This window comes from Manis pentadactyla, chromosome 1, assembly GCF_030020395.1.
Source record: "Manis pentadactyla isolate mManPen7 chromosome 1, mManPen7.hap1, whole genome shotgun sequence".
NCBI lineage: Eukaryota > Metazoa > Chordata > Mammalia > Pholidota > Manidae > Manis > Manis pentadactyla.
This window is the reverse complement of record NC_080019.1, coordinates 120,319,579-120,346,136: the sequence shown is the minus strand read 5'-3', so window position 1 is coordinate 120,346,136 and position 26,558 is coordinate 120,319,579. Positions and strand designations below refer to the sequence as shown.

General features: G+C 37.2%; 1 protein-coding gene across 1 annotated transcript in view; it reads left to right on the top strand.

Moving 5' to 3' along the window:
• The first annotated feature begins 24,589 nt into the window (after positions 1 to 24,589).
• LOC118907096 (tubulin--tyrosine ligase-like protein 12) overlaps positions 24,590 to 26,558 on the top strand; it is a 169,322-nt gene continuing 167,353 nt past the window's right edge. Inside the window, exon 1 of the mRNA XM_036875326.2 lies at positions 24,590 to 24,643. Within this exon, the coding sequence (XP_036731221.2) occupies positions 24,590 to 24,643 (54 nt within the window). The remainder of the gene's footprint in view (positions 24,644 to 26,558) is intronic.

Sequence of the window (26,558 nt, the reverse complement as noted above, 5' to 3'; positions counted from 1 at the left end):
AGGCTTTGGCTTAAAGAAAATTTGTGCCTTGTTGATCCTATATCCAGACCACTAAAACTTTCTCCATATCCGCAATAAGGCTGTTTTGCTTTCTTATCATTCACATGTTCATTAGAATAGAACTTCTAATTTCCTTCAATAACTTTTCCTTTGCATTTACAACTTGGTTAATTGTTTGGCAAAAGAGGCTTAGCTTTTGGCCTATCTGGGTTTTCTACATGCCTTCCACACTAAGCATAACCATTCTTAGCTTTTGATTTAAAGTGAGAAACATGGGAATATTCCTTTTATTTGAACACTGAAGAGGCCATTGTAGGTTATTAATTGGTATGATCTTAATATTGTTTTATCTCAGGAAATAAGGAGGCCCAAGGAGAGGAAAAGAGACAGAGCAATGGCTGATCAGTGGAGTAGTCAGAACACGTACACATTTATCCATTAGTTTTGTTGTCTTATGTGGGTATAGATTCTAGCACCCTCAAACAATTACAACAGTAACATCAAAGATCACTGACCACAGATCACCGTAACAAAAAAAATAATAGTGAAAAAGTTTGAAATAATTTGAGAATTACCAAATTGTGACACAGAGACACAAAGTGAACAAATGCTATTGGGAAAATGGCCCCGATAGACTTGCTCAATACAAGGTTGCCACAAACCTTCAATTTATTAAAAAACACAATATCTGCAAAAGGCAATAAAGTGAAGTGCCATAAAACATGGTATGCCTGTACATTTGAAAATGAATGCACAAAAGCATGTAATGCATTAATATATATTTTTTACCTACAGAAAATTCCTGGCAAGGACTTTTAACTTTTTGCACTGGTAAGTTTGAAATCGCTGGTACAGTAAAAAGAATCTAGGCTATGGAGTCAGGAAATCTGTAGAACACCAGGTCAACTAGTGAGTGTATTTAAGTAAGGATGTGTGCTTATTTTGCTTGATTACAAAGCCAGCACAGAGAACATGATATCGTCAATAACAACGATACTTATGGGGGAAAGATTTGCTCTGGCTCTATTACTTGTGATTTGGACCCATTCTTACTCTTGGTCTCTTCTTCTTCTGATTATCATGGAACAGACTTCTGCTATGATAGATGCACCCTCCCACTGAGAATTTGGAGATAAGAAAAATAAAGTAGATCTCTGGCTTAAACTAATTCTGCCCTTATTGGGTGAGAGCAAAATGTTTCCTAGGATTAATCATGGTTGTTAAAAACTCAAAAAAAATATTATGCACTAACTTAAGATCCAGGGATAACACAACAAAGTAATTTAGAGAGGCAACAAATAATTTAGAGAAGCAGATTTTGTGAGGTTGTGATAGCACATTATGCAGGAAAGAGAAAGATTAAGAAGGCAAAAGAGAGATTGAATCCATCCTGGTCAGTGTGTGTGTATGTATGTGTGTGTGTGAGCTTGGGCACACATCCACTGAGAATAGGCACAGAGTTTGGTACAGGTATTCATCCCTCTTTCTGTAGGGAAAGTAGATGCCCATTCTGAATATAATAAATTCAGCATGATCATAAGCTAGTCTTCATTCTAAATAGGAGCTAATTATTTAAAATGCTTTACCACAAATTATACAATTTAACAAATTATTCAATTGGCCAACTTTGTGAATTTAGTTAATAAGAGTCTGTCACAAGAGTTTCATGATCTATGAAGGTCCAAAGTAATAAATAATACACTTATCAGTCATCTCAGAGGATTTAACTTAAATATATGTATCCACATTCTTGGCCAATGTTTTGACTCTTGCAACTTCTAAAAGACAAACTCTAAGAGCAATATAATTTTTCAGAAGTCAAAAATAGGTAGTACATGTTTCTTCAGTGAGTTTGAAGACAATGTTTATAAAATATTGCATATAATTTAATATAGCTGTGCCAATAAATGTGAGCTTCAAATCTTCTGAATTCAATTGTGGGAAGAAAGGTAAGATAATCTGGTGAGTCTTCCCCATTTTTAATTCTAATTAATCTAGCATGATTGTGTTTTTTTATAGAACAAGTATGTTTTTCTGCCTTCATACTGTATTTGTTTCCTTTGCTGCCTTACCCTTTGGGCCAAATAAAAAAAAAAAAAGAGGGAGAAGGGCTTCTGCTCAGTCCTGCAGCCCTGCACATAGGCTCATTAATCATCAAAAGGAATTTTCTTTACAGTTTGAGATTTCTGCAAATAGCTTCTTACTGGAAGCTTGCATCCTTCAGGAAATAGGGAAATATAGATATTAAAATAATGATTGCCCTGTCCAAGATTTACAGGAACATCATAACTAGTTCTCAGTGCTCACCTGACTCTGGCTAGGGTCTGAAGGCCCAGATGTCGGCAGCCTTCAGTCACTCTCTTACCTGCTCCCCTCTCCACATCTTTCTTTTTCCCTAGCATAAAAAGCTTGAAATTAACCCCAAGCTGAGATGGCACCTTAGGACATTAGTCTGCCATCTTCTCAGTCATTTGGCTTTCTAAATAAAGTCACTTTTCTTGCCTCAACACCATGTCTGCAATTTATTGGCATGTCATGCAGCGAGTGGCACGAGCTCCGACTTGGTAACTTCACCAGGTTAGAGTTTTTCAAATATTTAGTATTTTAACATATATATATATGTATATGTTCAAATATATATGTTTGTATAGTAAAGCTGAGTTATAATAAACCTGAGATATAATAAAGCTGACACCTACATGGGCTGAATACAAATTAAGGGAGATCAGAGACTCTCTCCAGATCTGGCAATTAAATACAATTAGAACAGGCAGTTCCTCCTCAAGCGGCCGTTGTTAGCTTTCAGATATTGATGACCCTCTTAGTGAGGGGACAATGTGTCCTTAGGTGGTCCTGGAACCACAGGAATGCTCAAGCCATGGGAGTCATCCTGGAACACTGGGCTTAATCACTGGGAATGCTCCCCGTGGAAGTCTTCCACCCACCCAGGCTCCAGGGTGGGGTGGCCATGGGGCGCTGAGGTTTCAGGGAAAGTCACAGGCCAAAGTGAGGACAAGGCCCTGGGTGCCTGGGAGTGCCTGAGGTCTGCTGTCTGTCACAGTCTCTTGGGGGAGATTTCAGGTTGGGACCCCAGTGGGAGGAATCCTGACCTGGCCCCTTAGAGCCACTGTCGATTGCAGCCTTTCTGGGAGAGACTCTACATCAGCTCCATCTGGGAGGGATCCTGATCTGGTTACTCATCTTTTGTTTTTACAGAGGCTAACCTCCTGAAGGTAATGGGGAACACTGCTTCTATTCCTGAGGATTTGCTCTGGGCTACCTCTTCAAACACTGGGACAAAATTCTCAGTGGACAGCCTAAAAGGAAAGACTTAATTTTCTTTTGTAACAATGTATGGCCCCAATATAAGCCAGAGAATGTAGAAGCCTGGACTGAGAAAAGCACCCTCCATCACAATACCTCTTCACAATTGCATCTCTTTTGTGGAGACAGGAGTCTACATATACCAAGGACCCACCTCCATAACAAGGGCAGTTACTTCTTAGCACAGACACAAAGTGCTCTTGGTACTGAAGGAAGCATACTAAGTGCGAAACTTTATAGGGATTGTTACTCTGTTTGGTAGAGAAGTGAAATCTCAGGCTCTTTAAAGGATAGGAATTATCTTTAATTCCTGAACATCTTTAAAGGATAGGAATTAATGTTACAAAATCAGTTAGCACTAGTCTTTCTTTTTGCCACTGAGAAGACTTAGTTTTCCAGAAAGGCATTTGGAAGTTTAATATCTTGATATGCATTGTGGATAATAATCAAATATGATGCTACAAACCAGCAAGTATACAGAGATGACCACTGTGCTATAAAGTATCTGGAAATGCTATAATGTTATAGAGAAGTGAAGAAAGTGAAAAGAAAATAACTTGACATTTCTCCCTTTTGCTTGACTCATTCATAACATTTTCATTTAGGCCTACATCATGGTCTTACCTGTCTTCCTCTTCCTGCTCCAACATATCTCCAATTGTTTACCCACTTGACTACCAAAATCATCTTTCTAACTTAGAAAGCTGTTAAAATTACTTCCTGTGTTGTAACCCTGCCATGGCAATCTTTCACTTTCAATGAAAGTTCCTTCTTCTTTGCAGGATCACTCGAGACCTTCCATAATTTGCTCCCTGACTCTATTACTAGTCTTACTGCCATAGATTACAACGTTGATGAAAGTGACTCATTAGAGAATGAGAAAGTACCCAAGAAATTTAGATACATACTTGCAGGCTGATCCACCATCCTGAAAAATTTTTTAGTTTTTATGTTTGAAATAGATGAAGAATTAAAAGATGCTATCATGAAATGGGTCAGCAGATCCCCTATATTAAGGTGGACTCTTTTTTAAAAAGCTGCCATTGTGTTACTCATGTCCAAGTAAGGCAAAGGGCACAAATCCTACATCTCAGATGGAAGTAATATGGCTGTGATTGCTGCATAAAGAGGTCCCTCACAGCTGGAATACATGGTGTCAGTAATAATGACCATGCTGTGCAATATTGATAGGGTTTGGAATGGATGAAAACATTGAAATTTCATTTGACTGAGTTGCAAGGAGTCTCCACCTGACACAAAAAGGAGCAGGAATGTGCTTGCTTCCTGGTACAGAATAGTTCTCTCATTGCCTATCCCTGATTTCAGCCACTTTAACAAGGGAGCTAGGGGTGGGACCTAGTTCTCCATCCCCATGGTGCACAAAAGGCCAAATGTACCAATTTGAATATGGTGGGGAACATCAAAACAAGGTGAAACTCAAACTTTTGGGGCTCTGTTTGATACGGGTGCCACAAGCAAGCATCTTACCGAGGCCCATGGTGAGAAGAGGTGTCTAGATTCACCTCAGAGGAGTTTGAGTGGGGTTCACAATGTGGAAGGGAAGCTAAGGTGAACCTTGGAGGTCTCTTCAGGCCAACTCAATGAATTTTTGTTGTTTCTTTCATATCTGAATATATAGGAGGAATTGCTTTTATTTCCCAAACCTGTAAATGCCAGACTGGAGTCTCTTAATTGGGCAGAGTCACATGGCACAGAGAAGTCCTAGTATCTCTGGGGCCTAATGACTGCTTTGAGCTACGGGTCTCTGTGGAAGATGATTTTGCCAACTGGAGACTCAGGCAAATAAAGCAGCCTCCACTTGGAGGCTCCCCTTGAGATTTTGGACTAATCACCTCTCTCCCACGTCTAACAAGCATATTCACTTTGAAAAACAGCTTTCTACAGAAGCAGCTGACACATGGGTTCCTTTTAAATCCCCAGCCTGATAGACTGATTGGATGTCTCATCTTTTTTTTAATTGAAGGTCATTAATGTACAGTGTTATATTGGTTTCAAGTATACGACACAGATTTAACAAATACCCACATTAAATCCTTACCCCCACCAGTGCTGTTACTATCTGTCAACATAGCAAGATGCTACAGAATCATTGGCTGTATTCTCCATGCTGCACTACCATCCCCAAAACCAACTTATATTATGATTGAGAATTTTTGTGCCCCTTTATCTCCCTTGCACTCCCCTAAGGTAACCACTAGTCACTTTCCAGTGTCTGTAAGTTTACTGCTGTTTTGTTCATTCTGTTTTGCTTTGTATTTATATCCCACAAATAAGTTAAATCATAGGGTATTTGTCTTTCTCTGCCTGGCTTATTTCACTGAGCATAATACCCTCTATATCCATCCATGTTGTTGCAAATGGCAGGATTTGTTTTTACTGTCTGAATAATATTCCGTTGGGTATATGTACCACATCTTCTTTATCCATTCATCTACTGATGGACACTTAGGTTTCTTCCATATCTTGGTTATTGTAAACAATGCAGTGATAAGCATATCTTGAATATAGTGAATAGATAATATGATGGTAAGGAATCAAAAGATCTTGATAAACAAATGGAATAATATATCCAAAAATGCAGTTGGCTTCATCACAGAGGCATCTCAGCTTTACAGTATTGGGGAAGAGTTTATTTTTCTGTTTCAAGAAAAGCCATTGGTGAACAACTGGGACTACATCAAACTAAAAAGCTTCTGTACAGCAAAGGACTCCATCAGTAGAACAAAAAGGCATCCCACAGTATGGGAGAATATATTCATAAATGACATACCCAATAAGGGGTTGAAATCCAAAATATATAAAGAGCTCACACACCTCAACATCCAAAAAGCAAATAACCCAATTAAAAAATGGGCAGAGTATCTGAACAGACACTTCTCCAAAGAAGAAATTTAGATGGACAACAGGCACATGAAAAGATGCTCCACATCGCTAATCAGAGAAATACAAATTAAAACCACAATGAGATACATCTCACACCAGTTAGGATGACCAACATCCAAAAGACAAGCAACAACAACTGCTGGCAAGCACGTGGAGAAAGGGGAACCCTCCTATACTGCTGGTGGGAATGTAAATTAGTTCAACCATTATGGAAAGCAATATGGAGGTTCTTCAAAAAACTAAAAATAGAAATACCATTTGACCCAGGAATTTCACTCCTAGGAATTTACTCTAAGAAAACAGGAGAGCAGATTCAAAAAGGTATATGCATCCCTATGTTTATTGCAGCAGTATTTACAATAGTGAAGACTTGGAAGCAACCTAAGTGTCCATCAATAGATGAATGGATAAAGATGTGGTACACATACACAACAGAATATTATTCAGCCATAAGAAGAAAACAAATCCTACCATTTGCAACAACATGGATGGAGCTAGAGGATATTATGTCAGTGAAATAAGCCAGGCAGAAAAAAGACAAGTATCAAATGATTTCACTCATCTGTGGAGTATAAGAACAAAGAAAAAACTGAAGGAACAAAACAGCAACAGACTCACAGACTACACAAAGGGACTAGCAGTTGCCAAAGGGAAAGGGGTTGGGGAGGGTGGGTGGGAAGGGAGGGATAAGGGGATTAAGGGGTATTATGATTAGTGCACATAATATGGGGGGGCATGGGGAAGGCAGTATAGCACAGAGAAGACAAGTAGTTATTCTATAGCATCTTACTGAGCTGATGGATGATGACTGTAATGGGGTATGTGGTGGGGACTTGATAATAAAGGGAATGTAGTAACCACATGATGCTCATGTGAAACCTGAGCATAAGATTGTATATCAATGACACCTTAATAAAAAAGAAAAAGAAAATAAAAGCCACTGGTTCAGTGGTGCCCTCAATTCACCGAGGTCTCCTAAATGCCTGGTCTGATTCATGATGGTTGAGCTGAGCTGATATTCAATAGTGTGTTTGAACAGTGTGCAACAGGGCCGTTGCAATTGTTCAGCCTTCTACTAGTACTGGAGAACCAACATTGGATATGGTTGCTCCTCTCTGTGAGCAGAATTCAAGTCCATTCTCTCAGCTTGGGACATACTCCCCTGAAGGAACCTTGTTATACTTAGTTCTATTGCCTATGGTCTAGTTGTTTGGTCTTCCACTTAGAAAACCTCAGATCAGCAGATTTTAGATACCCTTGTTTGGGGCCATGAACTATGGAAACAAATCACAGCCACTGATGGAATTAGCTGGGTCATTCCTATAGATGCTCATGCTAAGGGTTCAGTTTAAGAGACTGACTGGATCAAGTCAGCTGCTCAATGACTTTCCCTGCCCGGACTGCTGCCTGGGCCCATCACTGTATTGGTTATGGCAACATGTGCACCATCCCAGATGGAGCACACATCCTGGGACTCGGTGTTCCTAATGCAGATGCTACCACCGCATGTCCGAGGCATTAGCTCTGTTAAAAGTTGACCTATTGGACTCCTGGTACAAAGAGCAGCCCCTGCCTGCTGCTGAAAGGCCACCTATCTTGTGCTGTGGCTGCTCTCTGGTTGTGGACTACATCATGCCTCCCTGTTGTTGACACATGTTCCAGTTTGATTGGCTGATTCTAGCCATACCATTATGACCCTTAAAATGAATCATTATCATGTTTTCAGATTTCTGGGTCTTTTACAAATATGACCATATGTACCTTGTATTGCAAAAGCTGCTCGAAAGCCACTCAAAAATGGACCTTACTCAAGGGAACTGATGTATCTTTTCTGCTATCATCCATTCATAGGCATCCTGTTGAACACTGGAATCACTTACTCAAGTATGGACTTAAAAACATTTCTAAGATGGCGGCATGAGTAGAGCAGCGGAAATATCCTCCCAAAACCACATATATCTATGGAAATATAACAAAGACAACTCTTCCTAAAATAGAGACCAGAGGACACAGGACAACATCCAGACCACATCCACACCTGCGAGAACCCAGCGCCTTGCAAAGGGGGTAAGATACAAGCTCTGGCCCGGCGGGACCTGAGCACCCCTCCCCGCAGCTCCCCGCTGGAGGAGAGGAGTCGGAGCAGGGAGGGAGAGGGAGCCCAGGACTGCTAAACACCCAGCCCCAGCCATCCACACCAGAGAACAGACACAGTGCATGCGCAGGGCCCTGGATACTAGGGAAACAGGGCAGCAGGACCAGTGAGCAGGTGCCTGAGGCTGATGCCGGAGAACAAAGAAATGGGAGTGGCCATTTTTTTTGGCGACTGCTTTTTGGAAGTCTTAAAGGGACAGGGACCCCAATACTAGGGGAACAGGGCAGCAAGACCGGTGAGCGGGTGCCTGAGGCTGGTGCCTGAGGAAGAAGAAAACCGTGCGGTATTTTTTTATTTTTTATTTTTTTTATTTTTTGTTGTTGTTGTTGTTGTTGTTTTGGTTTGGCGGGTGCTTTTTGGAAGTCTTAAAGGGGCAGGGCAGGACACTTAGTCCAGAGGTAGGGAATCTGGGGATAACTGGGCATTCTAACCCCCTGGGAAGCAGGGAGCATGGAGGACCCTTATGGAAATAAATAGCTTCCCAGCCACTCCCCCTCCAATGGGGCTCCACCATTTTAGAGCAGGAGCCCGAGCCAGGCCACGCCCACAGCAACAGCAGAGATAAACTCCATAGCAGCCGGGCAGGAAGCAGAAGCCCTGTCTGCGCGCAGCTGCACAGCACAAGCCACTAGAGGTCGCTGTTCTCCCAGGAGAGGAAGGCCACAAACCAACAAGAAGGAAAGCTCTTCCAGCCGTCACTCGAACCAGCTCTGCAAACTATATCACCATGAAAGGCAAAAGTACAGGCAGACAAAGATCACAGAGTCAACACCTGAGAAGGAGACAGACATAACCAGTCTTCCGGAAAAAGAATTTAAAATAAAAATTATGAACATGCTAATGGAGATGCAGAGAAAAATGCAAGAGCAATGGGATGAAGTCTGGAGGGAGATCACAGATGCCAGGAAATAGATTACAGAAGTGAAACAAGCCCTGGAAGGATTTATAAGCAGAATGGATAAGATGCAAGAGGCCATTGAAGGAATATAGACCAGAGAACACGAACACATAGAAGCTGACATAGAGAGAGATAAAAGGATCTCCAGGAACGAAACAATACTAAGAGAACTGTGTGACCAATCCAAAAAGAAACAACATCCATATTATAGGGGTACCAGAAGAAGAAGAGAGAGGAAAAGGGATGGAAAGTATCTTGGAAGAAATAATTGCTGAAAACTTCCCCAAACTGGGGGAGGAAATAATCGAACAGACCACAGAAATACACAGAACCCCCAACAGAAAGGATCCAAGGAGGACAACACCAAGACACATAATAATTAAAATGGCAAAGATCAAGGACAAGGAAAGAGTTTTAAAGGCAGCTAGAGAGAAAAAGGTCACCTATAAAGGAAAACCCATCAGGCTAACATCAGACTTCTCGACAGAAACCCTACAGGCCAGAAGAGAATGGCATGATATACTTAATACAATGAAACAGAAGGGCCTTGAACCAAGGATACTGTATCCAGCACGACTATCATTCAAATATGATGGTGGGATTAAACAATTCCCAGACAAACAAAAGCTGAGGGAATTTGCTTTCCACAAACCACCTCTACAGAACATCTTACAGGGACTGCTCTAGATGGGAGCACTCCTAGAAAGAACACAGCACAAAACACCTAACATATGAAGAAAGGAGGAGGAGGAATAAGAAGGGAGAGAAGAAAAGAATCTTCAGACAGTGTATATAACAGCTCAATAAGCGAGCTAAGTTAGGCAGTAAGATACTAAAGAGGCTAACCTTGAACCTTTGGTAACCACGAATTTAAAGCCTGCAATGGCAATAAGTACATATCTCTCAATAGTCACCCTAAATGTAAATGGTCTTAATGCACCAATCAAAAGACACAGAGTAATAGAATGGATAAAAAAGCAAGACCCATCTATATGCTGCTTACAAGAAATTCACCTCAAACCCAAAGACATGCACAGACTAAAAGTCAAGGGATGGAAAAACATATTTCAGGCAAACAACAGAGAGAATAAAGCAGGGGTTGCAGTACTAATATCAGACAAAATAGACTTCAAAACAAAGAAAGTAACAAGAGATAAAGAAGGACACTACATAATGATAAAGGGCTCAGTCCAACAAGAGGATATAACCATTCTAAATATGTATGCACCCAACACAGGAGCACCAGCATATGTGAAACAAATACTAACAGAACTAAAGGGGGAAATAGACTGCAATGCATTCATTTTAGGAGACTTCAACACACCACTCACCCCAAAGGATAGATCCACCAGGCAGAAAATAAGTAAGGACATGGAGGCACTGAACAACACAGTAGAGCAGATGGACCTAATAGACATCTACAGAACTCTACATCCAAAAGCAACAGGGTATACATTCTTCTCAAGTGCACATGGAACATTCTCCAGAATAGACCACATACTAGCCCACAAAAAGAGCCTCAGTAAATTCCAAAAGATTGAAATTCTACCAACCAACTTTTCAGACCACAAAGGTATAAAACTAGAAATAAATTCTACAAAGAAAACAAAAAGGCTCACAAACACATGGAGGCTTAACAACATGCTCCTAAATAATCAATGGATCAACGAACAAATTAAAATAGAGATCAAGGTATATATGGAAACGAATGACAACAACAACACAAAGCCCCAACTTCTGTGGGACGCAGAGAAAGCAGTCTTAAGAGGAAAGTATATAGCGATCCAGGCAGACTTGAAGAAGGAAGAACAATCCCAAATGAGTAGTCTAACATCACAATTATCTAAACTGGAAAATGAAGAACAAATGAGGCCGAAAGTCAGCAGAAGGAGGGACATAATAAAGATCAGAGAGGAAATAAACAAAACTGAGAAGAATAAAACAATAGCAAAAATCAATGAAACCAAGAGCTGGTTCTTTGAGAAAATAAAGAAGCCGTTAGCCAAACTTATTAAGAGAAAAATAGAATCAACACAAATCAACAGAATCAGAAGTGAGAATGGAAAAATCACGACAGACTCCACAGAAATACAATGAATTATTAAAAACTACTATGAAAACCTATATGCCAACAAGCTGGAAAACCTAGAAGAAATGGACAACTTCCTAGAAAAATACAACCTTCCAAGACTGACCAAGGAAGAAACACAAAAGTTAAACAAACCAAATACGAGCAAAGACATTGAAACGGTAATCAAAAAACTACCCAAGAACAAAACCCCCGGGCCAGACGGATTTACCTCGGAATTTTATCAGACACACAGAGAAGACATAATACCCATTCTCCTTAAAGTTTTCCAAAAAATAGAAGAGGAGGGAATACTCAGAAACTCATTCTATGAAGCCAACATCACCCTAATACCAAAACCAGGCAAAGACCCCACAAAAAAAGAAAATTACAGACCAATATCCCTGATGAATGTAGATGCAAAAATACTCAATAAAATATTAGCAAACCAAATTCAACAGTATATCAAAAGGATCATACACCATGACCAAGTGGGATTCATCCCAGGGATGCAAGGATGGTACAATATTCGAAAATCCATCAACATCATCCACCACATCAACAAAAAGAAAGACAAAAACCACATGATCATCTCCATAGATGCTGAAAAAGCAGACAGCAAAATTCAAGATCCATTCATGATAAAAACTCGCAGCAGAATGGGAATAGAGGGAAAGTACCTCAACATAATAAAGGCCATATATGATAAACCCACAGCCAACATTATACTGAACAGCAAGAAGCTGAAAGCTCTTCCTCTGAGATCGGGAACTAGACAGGGATGCCCACTCTCCCCACTGTTATTTAACATAGTACTGGAGGTCCTAGCCATGGAAATCAGACGAAACAAAGAAATACAAGGAATCCAGATTGTTAAAGAAGAAGTTAAACTGTCACTATTTGCAGATGACATGATACTGTACATAAAAAACCCTAAAGACTCCACTCCAAAACTACTAGAACTGATAGCGGAATACAGCAAAGTTGCAGGATACAAAATTAACACACAGAAATGTGTGGCTTTCCTATACACTAACAATAAACTAATAGAAAGAGAAATCAGGAAGACAATTCCATTCACAATAGCATCAAAAAGAATAAAATACCTAGGAATAAACCTAACCAAAGAAGTGAAAGACCTATACCCTGAAAACTACAAGTCACTCTTAAGAGAAATTAAAGGGGACACTAACAAATGGAAACTCATCCCATGCTCATGGCTAGGAAGAATTAATATCGTCAAAATGGCCATCCTGCCCAAAGCAATATACAGATTTGATGCAATCCCTATCAAATTACCAGCAACATTCTTCAATGAACTGGAACAAATAATTCAAAAATTCATATGGAAACACCAAAGACCCCGAATAGCCAAAGCAATCCTGAGAAAGAAGAGTAAAGTAGGAGGGATCTCACTCCCCAACTTCAAGCTCTACTACAAAGACATAGTAATCAAGACAATTTGGTACTGGCACAAGAACAGAGCCACAGACCAGTGGAACAGACTTGAGACTCCAGACATCAACCCAAACATATATGGTCAATTAATATTTGATAAAGGAGCCATGGACATACAATGGCGAAATGACAGTCTCTTCAATAGATGGTGCTGGCAAAACTGGACAGCTATATGTAGGAGAATGAAACTGGACAGTTGTCTAACCCCATACACAAAAGTAAATTCAAAATGGATCAAAGACCTGAATGTACATCATGAAACCATAAAACTCTTAGAAAAAAACATAGGCAAAAACCTTTTAGACATAAACATGAGTGACCTCTTCTTGAACATATCTCCCCGGGCAAGGAAAACAACAGCAAAAATGAACAAGTGGGACTCTATTAAGCTGAAATCTTCTGTACAGCAAAAGACACCATCAATAGAACAAAAAGGAACCCTACAGTATGGGAGAATATATTTGAAAATGACAGATCCGATAAAGGCTTGACATCCAAAATATATAAAGAGCTCACCCACCTCAACAAACAAAAAACAAACAATCCACTTATAAAATGGGCAGAGGAATTGAACAGACAGTTCTCCAAAAAAGAAATACAGATGGCCAACAGACACATGAAAAGATGCTCCACATCAGTAATTATCAGAGAAATGCAAATTAAAACTACAATGAGATATCACCTCACACCAGTAAGGATGGCTACCATCCAAAAGACAAACAACAACAAATGTTGGCGAGGCTGTGGAGAAAGGGGAACCCTCCTACACTGCTGGTGGGAATGTAAGTTAGTTCAACCATTGTGGAAAGCAGTATGGAGGTTCCTCAAAATGCTCAAAATAAACTTACCATTTGAACCAGGAATTCCACTCCTAGGAATCTACCCTAAGAACCCAGCACTCAAGTTTGAAAAAGACAGATGCACCCCTATGTTTATCGCAGCACTATTTACAATAGCCAAGAATTGGAAGCAACCTAAGTGTCCATCAGTAGATGAATGGATAAAGAAGATGTGGTACATATACACAATGGAATATTACTCAGCCATAAGAAGAAAACAAATCCTACCATTTGCAGCAACATGGAGGGAGCTAGAGGGTATTATACTCAGTGAAATAAGCCAAGTGGAGAAAGAGAAATACCAAATGATTTCACTCATCTGTGGAGTATAAGAACAAAGGAAAAAACTGAAAGAAGAAAACAGCAGCAGAATCACAGAACCCAAGAATGGACTAACAGTTACCAAAGGGAAAGGGACTGGGGAGGATGGGTGGGTAGGGAGGGATAAGGGTGGGGGAAAGAGGAAGGGGGGTATTAAGATTATCATGCATAAAGGGGGGGTGGGAGAAAGGGGAGGGCTGTACAACACAGAGAAGACAAGTAGTGATTCTACAGCATTTTGCTATGCTGATGGACAGTGACTGTAAAGGGGTTCATAGGGGGGGACCTGGTATGGGGAGAGCCTAGTAAACATAATATTCTTTATGTTATTGTAGATTAATGATAAGAAAAGGGGGGATTACTCCCTGATAGGATAAAACTAACTGTAAATCAACGATTAATGCATGCTTTAAATATCCTTAATTTTGATCATTTAAAGGGTGTTAGATGATCAGCTATGGAAGTACATTTTTCTGATAATATTCCTTTCTCTTAAAAAAATAAAAAAGCAGTTCCTGTGTGGTGACCTCCAATAAGTTCTTCACAATGGTATAAAAGGCATATCAAAGGGTGGGCAGAGGGTCTGTTTGTGTTTATACAGAGGATCAAAGCCCAATTTGGCTACCCAGGAAACGAAATAAGATACGATATGAAGAAGAAGTTCCAACATCAACATACTCTGGAAGAGTCACTCCAGAAGATGATCATCAAAAAATGTCAACAAAGATCCTGGCGCTGTTGCAGTTGTAGCTGCATTCATCCCACTGGTTCCTGGAATTGCCATTGGAATGAAGGGGGAGATATCTAAACTGACCTGTGTATACAGTAAAATAACAAATTTGACTGGATCTATACTGTTGGAACTCAACCAAGAATTAGGAGAGGTGCAAGTTGCAGTGCTCCAAAATCTTGAGACTACAGTCTATCTACTGTTAAAAGAACATATGGGATGTGAACAGTTCCCAGGAATGTGTTGTTTTAAATTGTCTGATTTTCCTCAAACTATTCAAATTCAGTTAGACAATATCCATCATATCATAGATAAGTTTTCACAAATGCTTAGGGTGCCTAACTGGTTTTCTTGTGGAGATGGCTGGTAATTGTAGGTCTGCTTTGGTTATGTAACGGTATTCCTATTATGTTAATGTGTGTGTGCAACTTAATTAGTAGTTTAAAACCTATACATGCTTAAGTTACTCTACAAGAAGATATGTCAAAGAAATAACCAATCTTCCCATGTTTTCTTCCACCTGCTACTTCTATAGCTTTTCTTCTTCCTTCCTAATTACAACCCTTAAATAGAATTTGTGCCCTATATCGAATTTACTGAGTATCATAATTCTTCCAAGTGGTAAAGATACTGCAAGACAAATGCTGGGCATAAAACCCATAGGGCATAAATCTGCAAAGAAGTAAAAAGCTAACCTTTTCAAACAATATTGCTTCTGTCTCACTTACCAACTTTACATTTCCCTGTATGGCCCCGGAAGATGACTGGTTAGCCAGAGATGGGTAAGATTCCTCAAGGGAGGAACAACCTAAGACAGGCACAGTCTCAGGGGGGCCATCAGGTGAGAAATTGGGGATCAACAGAGGTGAGGCTTAGAACCTCACCCCCCCTGTTTTGGGAGAAATCTTCTGCATCCGTGGATGTTTTGTTGCCCTTGTCTAGCTTAGATTAATACTTAGCCTCTAGGCACACACCTGATCATCTACATTTGCTTTCTTACAGCACTAAACTATGTTTTCTACCTTTATCTTGTATCTACCTACCACTTCAGCATTTTATTTAAAATAGTAATAATAATAATAATAATAATAATAATAAGGGAGAAATGTAGGATTCACATATAAATCAAGTATAAAAATCAAACGAATATTCATATCTGACCTGATTGTTTGTAGTTCATAATGCGTGATCAAAACTGAAAGTTTCTGTGATGACTGCCACCATGTACTGTTCACCATGTAAGAACTTAATCAATATGTAATAATTTGTTCACCACATAAGAACTTGTTCATTGTGCTTCAGAAGATTGGAGACTGATGAGAATTAGGCTTAGGGTGGATTAATGATTGTGCATTGAGTCCCCTGTACAGAATTTTATTGTTGTTAACTGTTAACAACCATTTGATCAATAAATATGAGAGATGCCCTCTCAAAAACAAAACAAAACAAAAAAAACATTTATATCTTCCTCAACCACTCATGATCTATACATTTTTCACTAGGCAGTTTGGTAACTAGTTATGTCTGTTTCGCAGAAAGGGATCATTTCTCCAGAATTTTTGGAAATTTAAGATTGTACTGCCCCTCTTCTGGGCATGATGTTCCTCTCTTTCTCCCACCAGCAACCCATACTGGACTGTTTGGTACCCTCTTCAAGTGGCTACCCAGCTAAAAGGGGGCCTCAGTGTTCAAACTTAATTTTATTGGATTAACATGGGCATAAAGCATAAGGATAATTACCATTTGGTTACATATCCTGCTTCCCGAATACATACAAGGGCCAAAGTGTGTGACATAACGGGTCTCTATTAAGTTTTATGAAAAACACCTTTGTTCTTTTTGCATGTGACATTTCTAGGCAACAAGTGTGAATGTGAGCAGGGGATTATTGAAGTAACTTCTCTAGAAGTACAATTTTGTGACTGTTGAGTTAAAATAATAGTACAGGAACCTGCAGGAGGAACAATGTAACCCCTCAGAGCATAGTAGAAAGTGGTATATTAATAACCTCTTATCTTTAAGATGCACCCCTAGAGTCTTCCTCATGAAGGAAAGTGTCCGGTATGGCTCTCCCAAACTTAAATCCAATTGGCACACATGGTAGGAAATGTGTTTGGCCGACATGATTTATGACACCTTAGGAGGCCCATTATTCTACCTATTGCAGTGAGTGAAGAAGTCAGACACACACAGGATGCACTGTGTGTTTTCAAGGACAAGCAAAACTTATCTATAATGCTAGAAGCCAGCATGATAGTTAGTCCAAGCACAGGGGCTGTATTGTCTGGGAAAGGACACAAGGTTATTTTCTAGGGTAATGGAAATGTTCTGAATGCTCATCTCTGTTGTGGTAAAATACAAAATTCAAATACCTGTATACTTTAGATCTGTGACCTTTAATATATTTAAGTTACCCTCAATTAAAAACATTTAAGATTTCTGGGGAGATCACTTTTTTCTCCCCTTTCACCTAATGTCAGAGGTAAGAAAGTCTCTGGTCTGCGTCATGTGGTTTTGATTCACTCTTACTCTCTGTAGAGCCCTTTAGGGTCCCAGTTTTATCTGAAGATGTCAACTTCGGAATTTTATGAGTTTCATTTTCTGGCCCCACCTCAATATGTAGTCGTTAAAGTGCTTTCACCAGATCTGGTCGATACTAGACTTAAAGCTGGCTATGAAACCTTTCATTTCCCAGGGTTCCTGTTTCATTTGTTTGTTTATTCTGCTCATCATATCCCTATTTCCATGTCACTTTAAAGTGAGTTTTAAAAGATGTGTATGCATGTGCATGTATGTGAGTATATGTCCATTTCAAATACCTTCTCCCTGGCATCATTATAATTTCAGTCAAGAGATTCCCTCTAGCTGTTTATTTACTATACTGTAGTACAGGAGTGACTCTCAGTTTCAGTTTTCCAGTTCTTTAGGTTTGTTTGCAGGCTCATTTTGATTGGGAGGTTTATGTTTGTTATTTGTCATTTTTTTATATCTCTTTACTTTGTAAAGAGTATGCTGGATCCAGTCTGACTATTCTGCAGATGCATGTCTATATTCTCATTCTTCACTCCAGAACCAGATGGAATATTCATAACTGGGTACTACTCTGTGACAAAACTATGGAAGAACTTATTCATTCATTGAGTCACTGCTGGCTTGACCCAGGTCCTGTGTGCATGACTTTGTATTCTTTATCCATAATCTGAGATATATGATTCTGTTTAAGAAGTAATCAAAACAAGCAGTCAACCATTTTTAGACTTCTCACACAAGTTGAAGCAACCCATCTGGCTTCTGGATTTTAGTAAACATGCATACATATGTACGCTGTAGTAGACTCAGTCAATTGTCTTAGTCTGTTTCTCATATCAGAGTCCAGAAGGCATTGGCTAAAGCCAATAGTTGCCCCTGTAACTTCTTGTTCTGCTCAAACACAAAAATGTTTCTGCCTGAAATCTTATTTTTAAAAATATATTTTATCTACTATCACAATATTTATAGAAGAGTGAAAAAAAGCATTATCTGTCAATGTGCCATGAGAATTAAAATATCTGTCATTGTATTTTTTTTTAACTGTCAATCCCTCTAAAGAAATTCAGAGTAAACCACCAGTTATTCTTTATCATTCAGACTAAGTGAAACCTGTTCTGTGAAGTATTTCTTCTCTCATTTTTCTAGGAAGATTGTATAAACCTTTCCTTAAAGTCCTTACTGCATTTTAAACATGTCTCTTTTTACAGCTCTCACATACTATATTGCATTGGTTTAATGTATCTTTTCCCTATGAAACTCTGAGTTTCTTGAGAGCATGTGTCTTGATCAAATCTGAATCATCTGTACACAGCAATATACCGGCTAAAAATTAAGTACTGAATGATTAGAATTAATTAACTAATTAACTAAACACCTCAATTTAATTTCCAGGAGTCCACACTGCTGTTTTTTTTTTCTTACTATTTTTAAACAACACCCCCATGCACCAGTTAAGCTTATTGCCTCATGCTTCCCAAACAACACACTGTGATATGCTCATTCTTATCCTTGTTTTTCTCTCTTACTTCGAATGCTGTTTCCCTGCTTTGTAAATTGGTGGTGTATGTGTGATATATTTAGCAACTCTATTTACAGCAGTATTTTTAAGTCATTAAATACAAGGACCAATGTATATATTTTTAAAAGACACACAAATGAAAAGCCTCAGAGAAATTGTAGGGGAGTTTAGGGGAAGGGACTCAAACCTAGGTGACATTAAACACAAGTTCAGGTTTCATTCTGATTGCACTGGTCTGAAATTCACTGAACTGTCTGATAGATGCCAGCATTTTAATGGGCAACAGAGAAATACAACTTAAAATATCTGATGTGCATCATGCTGTAGTTTGCTTTCCAGAGGTTAGAGGGCTAAGGAGCTTATTTGGACTTTGCTGTTGAAAAACCACACAAATATGCTTATGTGAAAGCCTACAATTTGACTAAAATGTGTATTTAAAAAGCCATGTGTATATTCCATCCAAACATGATATTAAATAAAACAAGTAGCACTAGAGCAACTGTGCATGTGTTTAAAGAGGAAACCATTGTAGTGTTTGGATTCATCACACACCATTTTCAATTCACATTTTAAGAGTGTAGCAGAATACAACCAAAAATGGAATTTTGAAAGTTGAATCTGTTATTAACATATACTTTTTTCTGAGTGACAGGCTTCAGATAAAGGAGAAATGTTCTCCTTTTCCTTTAAAAATCATATAGGAAATTCAAAGTGATTGATCAAATTACTTCTCTTATTAATTTCAGCATAAATACATTTATGAAAGCCACACAAGAAATAATTTCTCTTAAATTATTTTAAGCTTGGTTAGTAAGACATCTCAAAACAGGAAAATGTGTAAATCAGATGTATGGTTAAATGCCTGTTAACTATAGATGCTAAATAAATATTTGTTAATTCACTATTAACTAATCTGACCAAAAAATGTCTCTAGGGATGAGGGGATAGTAGTACAGCATGGAGAGAATATAGCCAATGATTCTGAAACATCTTCCTATGTTGATAGATAGTAACTGCACTAGATGGGGTGAGGGTTTAATAATATGGGTAAGTGTTGAACCACTGTGTTATATACTTGAAACCAATATAAGATTGTACGCCAATGATACTTCAATAAAAAATAGTCTCTATGAATGAATATAACACAGTAGTTTAAGCCTATACATTTTGGATACGTCCTTCTAGATTTAAACTGCAGCTTCATCACTCTCGGCCAAGTTACTTACAGGTACACTTATAAGTACTTATAACACTTATAAGACACTTTCTGTGTCAGATACTTCTTGCATAAAACCAGAAACTATCTCAGTGTTTTAAGTGAAGACAGTATGAAATATATAAACTAATCTCACTCTCATATATATTCTGTAACAATACTGTATATGCGCATAAAACTACATATATATTTATACATATGTAAGTATATAGTGTTGTTAGAAGTTGAAATTAGGTAATTTATGTAAATATATAACATGAATACATATACATGTAGGTATAAGTATGTATATGAATTCATGTGTGTATATATACATGCATATATGCATCTGTGTGTGCTTATATGTGTACTGCTTTGAACAGTAAGTACCTTGTTCATGGTAAGTAAGTATACAAATCATCATCACTGATATTGCTATTACTAGTGACTGTCTTTGCTATTAGCTAAGGTCACTTACTTTACATCCAGAGTACCTTACCCGTTTGGTTCTGTCTTCCCTTTCCCACATAATCAGTTTTCCATTCCCTACTGGATTTACCTATCAACATTCAAACTTGCTGGGATTTCTCCTATCTTATATCTTTCTTTACATAAAGTACCTCAGCAGTGAGGGACAAGGTGTTCCCCTGTAATAAATGATGCTGGGCCACTTGAATGTCTATTTAGAAATAATTTTATCTGGACCTCATACTATAAGTTTACCAGTTTCAAATGGATTATAGTCATAAATGTGAAAGATAAAGACAATACTTATTACAGAGGAAAACAAGAGTATATCTTCATTACTCAGTGCTAAGTAAAGATTTTTTTTAACAGGATCCAATAAGGCTCTAACCATAAAAGGAAAAAATTTAAAAAGCAGGCTTTACTAAAATTTAGGACTTCTGTTCAAGTAAAGATACTATTAGAGTGAAAAGGAAAGCCACAGAGTTGGATAGATATTTGCAACTCATATATCAAAGTTTATATTCAGGATATATGATGAACTCCCTGGTAAAAAACCCAATAAAAATACTGAGTAAGCACTTCAGAGGAGGATATCCAAATAGCCAACTCAAATAGTATGATAAATGGAAGTAAAATAAAAATAAAATACTACTCCAAACTGACCAAAATGGTTAAAAATAAGAAGATAATACCAACTGCTGGCAATGATGTAGAGCAACTGAAATTCTCATACACCACTGATGAGAGCATATGGTTACACAACTACCTTAATAATTCTTTGGCAGTATTAACTAAAGCTGAATTTACATATACTCCATGTCCAGCAATTTAAACATACTATCTGATTTACTTATCTTGTTAATGTCTGTTTCCTCCAAGAGAAACACGAGGAGAAGGAATTTTATCTGTTAGGTTTGTGGCTGAAACCTAGAATATAGCCTGGCTCATTGTGCAGTAATAAATGACCTTCAATTCCTTTAGTAACACTGTAGGGAGGTTTCTGAAGGGAGAGCTTTCATTTGGTACATAGCCTTTATGATCTTTATGATTTTCCTTTTGTGATTTGTCAGGCAAGGAGATTAATTCTATCTAAAAGTACAATAAAGTTGTAATGGTATAAAATGAATTTCAAATTCTGTATAACAGAGAATAACATAGAGAATAAAACTATAACAATCGATTATAATTCTGATTTAAATAACTTCTTAGTCTTTCAAAATAAAAATGTCAAAACAGCATTTTAAATCAAGTCTTTTAAAGTAACTCTCAGTCATAATTTTATTTTTATGGCATCTCGGTATAGACAGTGAAATTATTTATTATCATTTGGTCCAATTGTGACTTAAGTAATTGATTATGGAGAAATTTAAAACTGCATAGGTTAAATTTATTACAAGGATGATACTGTGTAGATTCAACGACTGATTGCTTGAATTTTGCACCCTTAGAGAGAAGATGCTTGTAACTGTAGATGGAGAGATTTATATCAGAAATTAGAAAGCCCTAATATAGACTTGTTGTGGGTAAAAAAATTTCCCTGAGACTTAAAAAAAAAAGCAAATAACAAATATTTGTCGAATAGCTACAACATAGATGACTTAAAATTTAAGCTTTTTCCCCTCTTAGTTTGGGGTTAGAAATGTGGATTTGGAGTTTCTTTGGTTTATAATTCAATGATTTTTATACCTGGCATAACAACACAGTCCTTTTTACAAGTGGAATGAAAAATATCTAAACAGTTTTCATAAACGAGCAAAAATAATAAATTCTTTTTCAACTTTTGCAATTATCCAAATGCAAGTGTGTTTAGTATTAGCTTAATATGAATTTAATTTTGATATGTAAATGTACATATTTTAAGATGCACTTAAATTCAGTAATTTGGTAGCCCTAATTTTAGTGAACATTTACCAGCCTTGTGACATAGATGATAATCAGTAGACAAATATACTTATTATTGAGATATTTGAGGCTTTTTATATTTCTCTAAGCCTTAACTTCCAGATCTAGATAAAATGGAAAATGGCAATGACTATCTTATAGGGTAGTTTTGATTATTAAATAAGATCATATCTGTATAACATTTACAAATATATGTAGGCTTGGTACATCAAAGTATACATTAAATGTATGTATTTAAATAATAATGCATGTAAATATGTATTATTTTTGTTGCAAATATTCATACTTGGTATTTTAAATACTTAATGACCAGGGAAACATATAACTGGCCCCATTGTGCAAATAAAAATTCATAAATCTGAAAAAGAATGAAATGAATATGTCAGTTTCAGTAGATATTTACTGATTACTTTAAGCACACTGAGAATACATGTTTTAAAAAAGTTCAAAAAAAAATCCCTTCTCCCAATGAGCATTTTTGGCTATGATATATAGAGATTTAAAAATATTTGCATAAAAATTGTTGCCAAGGTAATGGACTGAAATAATGAGAAATTAAGTTAAGGCCACCAAATACAAAAATATTCATTGTTTAGGAGAATAGGTAATATATCTTTTTAAGGTCAAATTTTGAAGGCAATAAAAAAACTCAAAGGACACTGTGGATATAAGCATAAACTTTAAAACTATTTTTGTACCTAACAAATGTACCTATACTTTTGGCAAAAACTGACCACATAATAGTTAATAAACCAAACACCTAAGAATTAGCTAAAGGATATTTAACTGTTTGATATATGAAAAAAAATGCAAGAATAGAGCCACTTGAAAATTGCTTTTGATTCTCTTGATTTGAAAGCAAAGTTCCCATCATCCTTATTTTTACTGATTTATATTAGTTTAACTTGGAGAGAAGGATGTTACAATGGTTCAGTATCATCTGATCTATGGCAGGCTTTCCATTTCCTAGTAGCAATAAGATGTGAGCCTATCATAAATAAAACTGATCGGCATAATTGCAGTTCCTTGGCAATTAGTGGGGATGGGCACAGGAAGGGGAATTATTTGCACAGAAATAAAATTTAGTTTTTAAAACTGTAGTTATGATTTTGAAAAGAGCCAAGAACAGAAAAAAATTAAATAATTATTATGAGTTTTATGGAAACTGAATAAATGAATGGTTTCAGTGGGTAGCCAAATGTAATATTAAAAAAAGAAAAAGTAACTTAGCACTGACAGGAAAACCTTACATCTTGAAATAGTATATTTGAAAATGAAGACACCCACTCTTGGAAAAAAAAAAGCCAATCAAAAGTGATTTTGCCATTCAGCAGTCTCTCCAGAATGTTCGGGCATTGCTTGTTTACTGTGTTTTTGTTTGAATCTTTAGTTTGACATTCATCTTTATAGGAGGTATAGACAAAATACTGTTACTTCTTATAGACCTTTTTATGTTCTACTTCTATTATTGCAATATGTTTTAAAATCTAAAATATCCAAGAGGCTCCTTCTCTCTATAAATTATATTTTAATAGTATATAACAATCTTATTTTGTTTGATTTATTTAAATAACATAAATTACTTATTCAGTGTTTATGTTACAATTGCTATATTAAATGCTGCAAAAAAAAAATAGAATAGTTAGACTTAGTCCTTGCCTTGAAAAACAACTCACAGTCAAGGAGAAAGAAATGAATATAAAGATAAATCACATACATATATATATATACACACATAAATACATGAATAATGCACACTCAAGATAGAGATGAAAAGAAAAAATAGAACAGTGAAGTTGAAAAGAAGTTATTAAGGAATAGAACTTTAAACAGTATCCTCTAAAACAGAAAGAAACTGAAGGAAGCAGTCAGAATTCTGGGGGAACTGGCCAACTCTAGGGATAAAAATCTTACTACTAAGATGAAGCAGTAAAAGGTGTGAGGGGTGAGGAGAAGGTCAGTACTGATGGAAAACTACTTGAAGAATGTTCATGATTCACTAGGGAATGATTGGAAAAGAAACTCCGGTAAGTAGAACAGCAATGAGAAAAACGACTTCTTTTAAGAAAATGAACGCATATAAAAATCCTAGTACTGTAGGATGTTTTTGCATTTCAGAAACTTCAAAAACATGTAAGCAAACATGAGTAGAAGAGTGGGGATTGAACATTTAAAAAAGTTACGTGTTTATAAAAAAAAATCTCTGATTTTTTTCAGTGATACCTGTAGACTGGAAGGAAGCTTCCCCTAACATTTGCAGGGCCTGCGCAAGAGCACGCATGGAGGTCTACATACCACATGAGGAGATGTTCTACACCGACTCAGAAGGCCAGGTAAAAGTTAGAAATGCTGAATTGCTGAAAAGGTGGCAATATGGCAATACATGAGGAGCTGACTCTAATCTTAGAAGAGCAGACCCTTCTATCCCTATCACTAATTCCCTTGATCTGTACAGTAAGGGACAACGTAGAAAGGTGGCCAATTCAGCCCACAAATCCAGGTTCTCCTTATATATCTACAAAAAGGCACCCAGTGGTTTGGCTCATCTTTGGAAATAAGACTGGGGAGAGGAGAACAAGTAAACTCAGGCACTTTGGGTAAAGAATTCCAACGTCTTGAGTGCTCAAGTCATGGTCCAGAAGGTGGGCTATGCCTCTGGTTAGGCATGACTCCTGGCACCCCCAGATTCCTCACACTGTGAGAGGGGCATGGCTGGAGGAGGGCCAGCGTGGAGGGCCTCTGAAGCAGCGCTACTCAGAGTGGTGCCTGAATGACACATGAACTACTTGTTACTGGCCCATGAGAAAACAAGAGCTTCACCAGAATGTAGATAAACTAAACCACTAAGCAGCCCATTTATTTTAGTGGACATTTTTCTTTTTCCCTTAGGACTACTTGCTGAGGAAATCAATACTAGTTTACATCCTGATGCAAACTCTCTATCTTGTCACGAACCCATTCATGAAGTGGTACTGTTCTACATACAGTATGAGGTTAAAACTGGGGCTAGTCTTGACCAAATCTAGAAGTTAGAGTTACAAGTAACCAATAAAAATAAATAAGCTATACAACATACTGCCAACAGGTATTTCTAATATGGAGTTAAATGTATTTTAAATATATTTTCATAAAATTTTATTATATTTATGTATATGTATATAAGCATGTATTTAATATGTATTTTAAGTTCATTGTTCAGACACTCACATCAGAGGCAAAGTCACTACTGAATTCACATTATATTCTTCCTAGTAATAGCATCAGTGTAATTGGATTGAAAATACAAAACATGAAGACTCTGGACACTAAATATTATTTTTTAATAAAAAATATAGGTTCTTTTTTAGTGAATCCTAATCTTGTATTCTATTTTCTTCCTAGAATCTTGCTGCTATGAAATGTAATGTTGTTTGAAAAGGATTTTGGTAATCTAATGTAAAAGCATAGATGTGAAAAAATAAAAGGAAATGAAAACTAATGAATTTTCAACTCAGTCTAATTACCTTGTAGCCAAAAAACAATAGTGATGAGTTCTAAGAATACTGTAGCTACTCCCTAAACTCTGTAATTGGAAGTTTTTCAGTACCATAGAAAAAAATCCAGCTGTAGTTATAATAGATGTTCCAGTATCTTCTCCTTTAAAGAGACCAGAAATAATAACATACAAATTTGTACAGTGGATTAATTAGGAATTATCTCTCAACGACTAAGAGTTTTTCCCTTTGCAATCACTGCAAGGAAATACATTTAACATATTTTGCCTCTTTGTTTTAGATGTAACTACTTCACAGAGAGACTGGCTATCAAAGAAACTTTAACTTCACAAATATAGTTCCCTTGACAAGTAATCAGCAATACAAATTATTTAATCTTGGAAATTGCAATGCAGTATCATTAGAATATGAATTTCATTTATCCACATTTTGTACATCTTTAGAACACAGTTTTTTTTTTTTTACCAAACAGAATGCTGTCAAAGTGTTAGATTCAGAAAGAGAATTATTAAAAAGGAGAAATCCAAAAGCAGAGTGAATGTAAGATAATTTCAAAAGAAGTTAATTTGAGTTCATCAGGTGTGGGTACAATTTCATTTCTACATGGGCTCAGTAAACATCCAGAAAAGAGCAAAACTGAGCCATCTTTATATTCAAGTTTCTCATTTGACGTCAGGGATGATCCCGATGCTGAGGTTCATTTTAGATCAAGACTGAATGAAATCTAAGAATGAAATTCAAGAATGCACCAACT